This window comes from Vombatus ursinus, unplaced genomic scaffold (assembly GCF_900497805.2).
Source record: "Vombatus ursinus unplaced genomic scaffold, bare-nosed wombat genome assembly UNPS02014574.1, whole genome shotgun sequence".
NCBI lineage: Eukaryota > Metazoa > Chordata > Mammalia > Diprotodontia > Vombatidae > Vombatus > Vombatus ursinus.
In genome coordinates, this window is record NW_020954352.1 from 1,606 (window position 1) to 11,142 (window position 9,537).

Consider the following 9,537-nt stretch of genomic DNA (forward strand, 5'->3'; position numbering starts at 1 on the left):
CTGCACTCCCTAATTTGTGCCTGGCTGCTCTGTTACCTTCTGGAATTAAGGGCTCACTTTGCTAATGAGACCTGTTGACCTCAAGCTGGGGCTGGCATTGACGTGAGTCATCAGGGAAGAACCTTGGCTGTATTTTCTGCCCTCACCCTCGTTTGTCCCTTTGCTACGTATTCCTCCCTGGGCCATGGGTTCTTCTTGTGGGGGTTGGATCGGCTAGTGGCTTGCATCCCCTCTAGCTCGAAATCCAGGGTGTGGAATTTAATGGAATTGGTTAGGATAAGGAGGGGGCATTTTGACATTGCTGAACAGTGGTGTGCTAGGTAGGAAGGCTGGTCTGGAGAACAGCAAACCAGCAGAGGGAGGGATGTTGGGTTCCTGCAGATTCTACATCTGCAGGGTAGCAGCATGAAATGACCATCTGGGCTCCTTCTGACGTCTCTGTGCCCTCCCTGGGGCAGAGCTGCTCGAATCCTCAACGACTTGCTGAGCAGGGGGCTGCATTTTGGGAGTAAGGCACATGAGGGAGGATAATGCCAGCCTGCCATCTGGGCCAGTACCCTGCCTTAGTTAGCAGGCCTATACCTTCCTCTGGATTCTGGGATGAGATTGAGGGCCAGCAGGAGCCTCAGCAGCCAGTGATTTCTGAGCCATGTGTGAGGGTAATGAGTATGAGAGCTGAAGTCTGACCATCAGGCCTCTCCCTCCAAGCCAGTTCTCTCTTCCTTGCCCCAGCCTCCCTCCCTGAGGCCCCAAATGTACACTCACTGGCTCCTGAATATCTCCAGCCAATCGCCAAGCCTCTTATTAAGCGCCTTCTCCTGGCCAGGAATTGTCCTGGGTGCTGGGTGCTGACTTCTCAGCTTCCTGTCAAGGCACAAAAATGAAATGGGATTTGTTGAAGCTTCTAACAGCTTGACAATTTTCGGATGTCAAATAGGAAGGAAAGGAGAAAGGCAGTGCTTTCTCTGTCTCAGGCCCTGGGCTTAGCGTTGCGGATACAAGCAAGCAAAGCTGGCGCCTACCTTCATAGAGCATTTATGTTCTTATGGGGGAGGTAACACATACAAGGAAGTGGTGGTTAATTGATCCATCCTTTCCAGAATGAGTAGACTTGATTTTATAACTGTTGATTCGGTTCCTTTGAAATATTCAGCCTTTCTGAGATCTCTGTTCTGTGGGAAGGGTGGGGGGGAGACTGTGTGGCCCAGGTCAAGGGGCAGACTTGGGACTTGGAGTGGACAAAGGGAAGTTCATCAGCATGCACAGACATCAGAGGACGGAGATTGCTGCTGTAGTGAATGCCAGGCGTTCTTGGCACCCCAGGAAGCTGCCAGTGGGTAGTGGGTTCAGAGTGGAGGGATGGGCCTGGCTACCCTTCCCCTTCTCTGAGCATCCCGGAACCTGCTCAGACTGTTTTCCCCAGCAAGTGACCTGGGTTTAAAACTCTGTGCATTATAATTTTTACCTTCCCTTCTGCTATGGTGTTGCAGGTGGAACCATGGAGACCACCATGGGGTCTGCGAGCATCCTGGAGGTCTGCACCACCAAACTGATGGAGTTTGTTTCCAGTGTGGACAACAGAGACATGGTGTGGCTGCAGGAGACTAAGGAGGAGGCCCAAAAGATGTTCTCTAGGTAAATCCAGGGCTGAAGGGCCCATGTGGGTGCAGCAGCAAGGGGCTGGTAACCCAGGGCACAGGACACCAGGCAAAAACTGACTTTGAACTGAAAGATCATTGACAGAAACATACATTTAAAAAGGGGAGAACCTTATGGGTAACCTTGCCGCTGTAGCAAGGCAGAGCCAGAGGAACTGAGAAAGAGGAACATGTTTGTCTGTGGCCCATTCCACGCCTGCCAAAGTTCTTCCGATTTGGGGGTGTTTTCCTTCCTTTCCTCCCATCCCTTCCCCTCTCCTCTTCTCTTCTTTTCTTCCCTTCCTTCCCTCCTTCCTTCCTTCGCCCCTCTCTCCCTCGCTCTGTGCCAGGCATTGTACAAAGCTCAGAGAATAAGATGCTTTCTTCTTTGTGGAATAGATCTTGTGTTCTAAAGGGATCTGACTAGGCCTGAGCACCTTCCTCCCCTCATTCTGGACATGCCCTTCATATACCCCATCAGTGGCAGAAACTGGCTTCCCCAGGGCATTGCCCATCATTGAGCTCGCAGTCTGCCAGCTACCCCATTTCTCCTCCATGTGCCATGGTGACCATTTGATGCTTCTCCTAACACTCAGATTCCGTAATTCCTTGCTGCCCTCCCCTCCCTCCAAGACCCCATTCCCTTTCCTCTTCTCATTCTCTAGCTTCTCCCTACCCCCCCATCCTCAGTCTCTGCCCTGCTCGTCCTTGAGTGCCAGGTGAGGAGGAGTGATCTCTGGAGCTGGAAGGATGGAAGCTGGGCAGAGCCCCTCTAGTCTAATCCCCTCATTGTGCAGTTGGGAATCCTGAGGTCCAAAGACTTGCCCAAGGTCACTCAGGTCATAAATATCAGAGGTAAAATTTGAACCCAGGGCCTCTATCTTCCCTAGACCATGCAGCCTCCCTCAGTGTGGGCAGTGGGGATTCCTGACCTACTGCCAGGGCTGAGGTGGCAGGGGAGGAGGCTGCCAGAGTGGGGCCAGTCAGATCCCTGTTCTCCCACAGGGATGAGGGTTCTACCAGATATGGGCATCTTAGGGTGACCTAAGTACAATTCAGGCTAAAGGGACCTTTCTGGCCTAGTCTGGGCACAGCATGGAACCAGCTGTGTCCAGAACTCAGTTATCTGGAGCTTCAAGAAGGTTGGCAGAATGCTTTACAAATGTTAGCTCCTTTGATCCTTAGAACAGCTCAGGGGGTAGGCACTGTTATCATCCCCATTTTACAGGGTCACACAGCTGCGAAGTGGCCAAGGTGAGATTCTAACTCGGGGTTCTTGACTCCCAGTCCAGTACCCTGTGCCACTTAGCTGTCCTCTGTGTGACTGCATCTGTGAGGAAATGTGTCCCAAGTCCCAGACAGACTTTGAGCCTCCAACCTGGTGGGGGCCTGAAAAGAGCCCTGGGCTCCCAGACAGAAGAACTAAAGCAAATCAGATGACCTCCCTGGGCCTCAGTTTCTTATCTTTAAGATGAAGGATTTGGCCTAGACAGATCCCCCAGATTGGGTCCAGGTCTAACCTTCTCAGATGCTGTAAAGATAGGATTAGGCTTTGCAGAACCCCTGGTGAGTAGGTGAGGCTGCCACATAGCGGGAGGAGCGAGGAGATTTGCCCTCCTTTCTGACAAGCAGGAAGGCCCGGGGGCATTTCCAGGCCAAAGGGGCTATTGATGGGGAGGTGACCAGTTTAGATGTTCTGTGACTCTTCCTTTCTCCTCTTTGCCCCTCAGTGACTCCACAGTGGAGCCTGAGCTGATGCCCAAAACGCCATCTCAGAGGAACCGCCGGAGGAAGAAACAGTTTTCCTCCATTCAGGATAAAAACAAGCCCCCAACCAGGAAAAGGTAGGTGACTCCCGGGGCCCAGGGCCAAGCGGGCAGGGCAGGACAGCAGAGACAGGCCTGGGTTTGATGTCAGTGTCTGGCTCTGCCCCTCCTCAACTGTGACACCTCCCTAGGCCTCTGTAAATAGAAGGCCTCCAAGGTCTTGTCCATTAAAATGGTGGTCCTGTGACAATGGTAGAGTGCTTAGCACTGTGTTCGGTGCTGTGGGAAATATGGAAGAAAGTACAAGATGTCGAGGGGGGAGGGGACCCAGACAAGAAGCAAGGGGAGGGCAGGGGATGATCTTGGTGCTGGTGTGTGGGCCCTCAAGAGGGCCTAGGACCATGGATTTGGAGCTGGAAGGGACCTTGGAGGTCCTTGAGTCTAAGACCTTCATTTTTAGAGATGAGGAAACTGAGGTAAACAGGTAAAGTGACTTGCCCAGGGTCACCCAGCTGGGAAGTGTCTACGGCTGGATTTGAACTCAGGCCTTCCTGACTCCAGGCTCAGTGCTTTATCCACTGAGAGTTCCTTGAGGACAGGGATTGTGTTTTTGCCTTTCTTTGTATCTCTAGCACCTTAGCACAGTGCATGGCACGTGATAGGGACTTCCCAAATGCTATTAGACTGACGGACAGACCCTCCTCGATTGGCGGTGCCTAAGGCCATAGTCTCAGGGCCCCGCTTTCCGTCTCATGCAGGTTGTCCCGCCGTGCGAGCCGAAGGAGCAGTCAACACAACCAGCAGCTCCTTCGGAACAAAGACAGGCTGGAGAAGCTAGTTATGGTGGCAGCTGACAACAGCTCTTTCCGTCGTGGGACTCGAACCCAAGTAGCAGCAGCAGCAGCCTCCTCACCCCCTGAATCCCCCACGGTGCTCCCCAAAAAGCCTGTGAACCTGGCAGCAATGGATGGGCTTGTGCCTGTTGTAGAGATTATCATCAGCGACCAGCAGAGTGCTGAGAATTTCCTGGTGGCACACAAGGCCAAGACAGCTGCCCTCAGCTTGGGCTGCAAAGATGAATCGGTGCCCAAAAAGCAAGCAGAAAGCCACCCTGAGCCAGCGCCTGGGACCTCCTTGGGGGTGCCCACTGAGGTGCCTGAGGTGAAAGCTGCGGGGCTGGCTTGGTCTGTGGCCAAACTCCAGATAGCCCAGCCAGTGGCCGTGACAGCCAAGCCGGGCAGGGCACCCTCTTCTCCAGGAGCACAGACCCAGCCAGAGACTGAGCTCCCCTTGGACTTGCTGGAAGGCCCCCAGACCCAGATAGGCCCCTGCTGTGACCGGCGCTCGGTGTGTAGGAGACTGTTGCTCAAATCCTCACAAGCCCATGGGGCTTCCTTGATTCGTAAGGCCTCCGTGGTCCCGAAGACCACGTCGAGCTCTGCTCGATGGTCCTCCAGGAAGCTGGCCCAGAAACCGGCAGTCACCGGCTGCATCATCTGTAAGTTGTTGGGCATTTCCTGGGCGCTGAAGCTCAATCCCTTTGTCCCTCGCGGTCTATCTGCCCTCTGCCTCGTTTTAGCAAAGATGAGGGTGCCCCAAGCACTTGGATTCCTAGAATGTCTGCCCGGGGAGGGGATTCCAGGATGGAAGAAGAGTTCCTAGAAGAGGAAAGTGGGAAGGAGGGGAGCCCCTCACCCATCCCTAGACTTGGGGGATTGTCTGAGCCCCCTCCTTACTGTGACATGATAGAAGTCCCTCTGGGAGGGCCAGAGGAGGGATTGGAGCCGCCTCTGGCTCCTGGTCTCTGCCCTCCATGTGACCTGGGAAGGCTGGCCTAGCAGAGGATGTGGTTGGAACTGTCTCCCAAGGTGGAAAGGCTGTGGATAGTTCCTTGTGACCACGAATCAGCCTGATTAAATTCCGAGGGATTTGTCGTTGGCCCTGTGGGGTCCTGGATGGAGCCCTAAACTGGGAGGCCTTAGCACCTAGGTCATCTCTGGGCAAAGTCACCTTTCTTGACTCAGTTTGCCCATCTATGAAATGAGAATAATAGCAGTGCCTGCCTGATAGTGTTGTGAGGATCAGGGCATTGACAGACTTCTTAGCTCCCCTCGTAGTGAGGGGGAGGGCAGAGAGCAGAGGACTTGTGCCCGTGTCCTCCTGTGGATCCTCCATAGAGCACCCTCTCCACCTGCTAGAGAGTCTCCCCTCCACTCCCTTCAGCATGCCGTGGGAACCTGTTGTGCTCAGGCTGCCTGCCTAGGGGGTCTCTCTCTTTCTTGATTTCAAAGGGAACAAGTAAATAACCCTATGGGGTGGGAGGCGGTTTAGGAGACACAGATTGGGGACGAGGCCTACAAGGAATGTCAGATAGCTAGCAGACGTCTCCTGAGTCCTTCCAGCTCATAGCCTTTCACTGAGCTACCCTACCTGCTGTTAGACATTGGATGCTAAAGACCTGCCTGAAATAGTTGGGTTAAGAGATTTTTAGGTCCTGTGTTAAGAAACCAGGTTGATTTAGAAAGGCCCACAGAGGAGTAACTTTGACGTAGTTCTGAGGCCTTAGTGACATAAGAGGGTCAGCGTTGGATCAATCTGACTCTACCTCAGGGCCTTTTTATCCTCGAATACAGTGCAGAGGCAGCCATGAGGCCCATGTTTTGGGTCCCTTGGAAATCTCTTGGAGATGAGGGATGAGCCCCTCCTAGGTAGGTAAGCGCTCCCTATTTGAGCAGTTGTGGCATTGGCAGTAGCAGGAGAAAAGAGGGAGGGGGAGTGTATCAGACACAGAGATTAGTGCCATTATTGGGTCGTTTCAGTTGTGTCCCACTCTCCCTGACCCCATTTGGAGTTCTCTTGGCAGAGATTCTGGAGTGGTTTGCCATTTCCTTTTCCAGCTCATTTTACAGATGAGGAAACTGAGGGAAATGGTGTTAAGTGACTTGCCCAGGGTCACACAGCTAGTAAGTTGCTGAGGCCAGATTTGAACTCAGGAAGAGGAGTCTTCCTGACTCCAAGCCTAGCATTTTATCTGACACCTAGCTGCCCTGATTAGTACTAGGGAAACAGGTGTTCTAGGACCCTGATCCAATGTGACGAGTGGGGAGAAGTGAGGGAAATGTGGCCACAGAGCAAAAGCTCCCTGGGGTGATAAAAACAGTGTAACTGAAGCTCAAGCCAAGCCTTTGCATGTGCAGGCTTTGAAAGGGATGGCAAATGCTCAGTATCCCAGCAACAGCACCGTTCTGCACAAGGAGGTCTTTCTGCAGGGCTTGGGGATGAGGTGGGGAGTGTCAAGTTGGTCCCCACCAGATAAGGGCCCTTTGGGATTCTGGATGTCAGGAGCTTAGCTAATAGGTCAGTGATCTGGGAAAAGCAGCAAGCTAAAGTTGAAGGAGGCCTGGGCTGGCTACTCCCTACCTGTGTGTCCTTGGCCATGTCACTTTTCCATTGTGGGCCTTAGTTTTCCCATCTCTAAAATGGGAAGGCAAGCCTAGATGGCCTGAGAGGCCCCAGCTGTGTCCAGACCCAGTGATCCCAAGGGGAAGCAGGGAGAGTAGTTTGGGGCAACTCCAAATCTGGGATTGCCTCTTGGCTTGCATTTTTTGCTCTTTGGCTTTCAAGGTGTCTTCCTTCTCATTGCCTTGCCACGGCGGGGGGGGTAGGGGGGAGGCGGGGAGCAGGTGGCTTGGTCAGATACTACAAAACAATTCAGGAAAAGCCAGGCTTGAAAAGTTCCCTGCGTTCTCCTCTCTGGCTCTTCCTTCCCAAAGGCTGGTAGGAAGCTCTGGGCCCAGTTGTTGATGTTCAGATCAGGTCGAGTGAACTAGGCAACTGGTCCTCCAATTTGGGCAGGGAGCTGTGCCTGGGGCCTTTTGGCCCTTGTGACATGGTGGTAGAGGTTGCCGAGGCCCAGAAAGAACCATTAGCATCATCTTGGTTGGTGACTCTCCTCCTTTTCTTGGCTCATGGAGCTGAGGAGTTGCCACACCCTGATGGGTGAGGGTGGCAGGTCTGTGAGAGTAGGCCCCATCCAGTTTGTGACCCCCCGCAATGAGGACTTGAGCCAGTGACTTAGGCCAACACCTTCGTTTTGCAGGTGGGGGAGCTGAGGCCTATTGACAGGAGGGGGCTTGGCCACATTTCCCCAGCCAGTACATAACAATCCTGGAGCTTGATTCCCAAACTAGGACTGTCTCCACAAGACCACATGGTCTCAAGGGGGACTTCAGAAAGATTAGCAGGGAGAATGGAAGATGAAACCTGGGAGGAACAGTTCTCCTGAATCCCTGCCGTCCCAGGCTGTAGAAGCTTCTGGGAAAAGAATTGAGTGGTTCCCATCTGACTTGTGATTATAATTAATAAACCATTTCTGTCACGCCTTCGAGATGCTTTCTATACGTTGTCTCATTTGACCTTCCCAGTACCATCTGAGGGTAGGTACTACAGGTATGATTATCTCCATTTTATAGATAGGGAAATTGAGGGTCAGAGGGGGTAGAGTGACTTGACCAGGGTCAAACAACTATTGTCAGGTGGAGGATTTGAACCCAGGTCTTTAGTGATCCCAAGTCTAGTGCCCTTCCAGGACATGCTGCTGTTCTCTGACTGCCTGCTTTGTCCTGAATTCTTCCTTTCAGGCCACAGCTACCTGGAGAGGGTCCTGGATGTAGAAGTACCCAGGAAAGCGAGGTGAGACACAGATGCCTTTGTCCATGAGCCATGCTCTGAGTGCTCAGGGATCAGTGCAGATAAGGGATCCCTCCTCTTCCTGATGTCCCCGGGGCTGAGGACAAAATGCATCATCCCAAATGATTTCAGACCCTTCACGGAGAAGCCAGAGCTCATCTGGGACTCTCCAGGCACGGCCACATACAGGCTACACCACAGCCCTGGCTTCTGACCATCAGAGGCCAAGAGCATGCACTTTGGGCCACTTGGGGCTCAGGTGCGCCCCCAGTCTGGCCGCTGTCACCCACGGCTAGGCCTCCTTTGAATCATGACCCCTTCCATGGTCCTGACCACCCTATGGATGCTTAATTGGCAATCCCAAAATTCCATGTTGAGGAGAGGAGAACAAGGAGATGGGGACATGGAAGGCCCTATGAAGACCTATGCTTTGGAGCCAAGGGGAGGAAGGTGGGCGACTTTTCTGTGGTAGTCTGATGCTTATCGCCTCTTGGCCTTGGAGGCCTCTGAAGCCACCCTGAGGGGACAGCTTCCCTGCATCACTGAAATGTTCCCCCACTCCCCCTGCTATGGGCAAGACAACTATTGCTGGGAGTTTGGCTCGAGCATTGCGAAGAGCATCTTGGCCCACGTCACTGTATCCTTCAGGGGCGGGGGAAGTGGCCCAGAGATACCTCTGGTAGCACAGCCTTCCTTGAGCCCCAAGTCCCTAACCATAGATTTGTGGTAGGTCAGAGTGGGGAAAAACCTGGCTGGTTCAGTGGAAAGGGCCCTGGCTCTGGAGTCGGAGCTGGCCTTGGGGGTGGCGTTGGTAGCTCTGCTTCTTTCCTCACCTGAGTCACATGGCTTCTCTGGGCCTCAGTTTCCTCATCTCTAAAAGGTGAGGGTTGGACTCGTGGCCTTTGGTTCAAAGGCTGTAATCCTCTGAACCTCTTCAGTTTACAAGAAGGAAACTGAGGCTCAAAGGGAGAAAGGCATGTGGCCAGTTTGTGGGCGTGCCCAGCATGGAAGGCTAAGAGCCTGCCCTGGGAGGGTGGTGACTGTCAGAAGGCCCCCCCCCCCCACCCCTGTGTGCTGGTGGTCAGATCTACCCTCCCAGGGAGGCTGATGGTGCCGCCCCTCCATGCCCAGCCTCCTCCCCTTGCCATTACAGTGGCCTCCTCATTGGTCTCTCTGCCTTTCTTAGAACCACCAGATCTGACTATCAGCCCTCTGCTCCCAAGGCTCCCTGCCTCCAGGATCAGATACAAACTCCAGTTTGTCCTTTAAAGCCCAGTACCATCTGGCTTTGTGCTCTCTTGGCAGGCTTTCTGCACCTTCCTCCCTGGTTTAGCCCACCCAGCCGCTTTGCCGCTCCCGTCCAAACAGTGTTGTATCGCCCTTCCCCATGCCTTTGTGTAGGAATCCTCCCCTGCCCCTTGCGCCTGCCAGTTTTTCCTAAGCCC

At 53.5% G+C, this 9,537-nt stretch overlaps 1 protein-coding gene across 1 annotated transcript; it reads left to right on the forward strand.

Moving 5' to 3' along the window:
* Positions 1-1,258: 1,258 nt before the first annotated feature.
* Positions 1,259-8,929, forward strand: LOC114042536 (inner centromere protein-like). The gene is made up of 5 exons (XM_027861227.1): positions 1,259-1,337; positions 1,491-1,635; positions 3,368-3,481; positions 4,162-4,901; positions 8,044-8,929. Exons 1-5 carry the CDS (start codon positions 1,259-1,261, stop codon positions 8,097-8,099), a joined length of 1,134 nt encoding a protein of 377 aa, XP_027717028.1. The 3' UTR covers positions 8,100-8,929.
* Positions 8,930-9,537: the final 608 nt, after the last annotated feature.

Coding starts and splice junctions, on each gene's coding strand:
- LOC114042536 (XM_027861227.1), top strand. CDS start 1,259: ATGCACAGACATCAGAGGACGGAGATTGCTGCTGTAGTGAATGCCAGG. Junction 1,338..1,490: donor CCCCAGGAAGCTGCCAGTGG/GTAGTGGGTTCA, acceptor ATGGTGTTGCAG/GTGGAACCATGGAGACCACC. Junction 4,902..8,043: donor AGTCACCGGCTGCATCATCT/GTAAGTTGTTGG, acceptor TCTTCCTTTCAG/GCCACAGCTACCTGGAGAGG.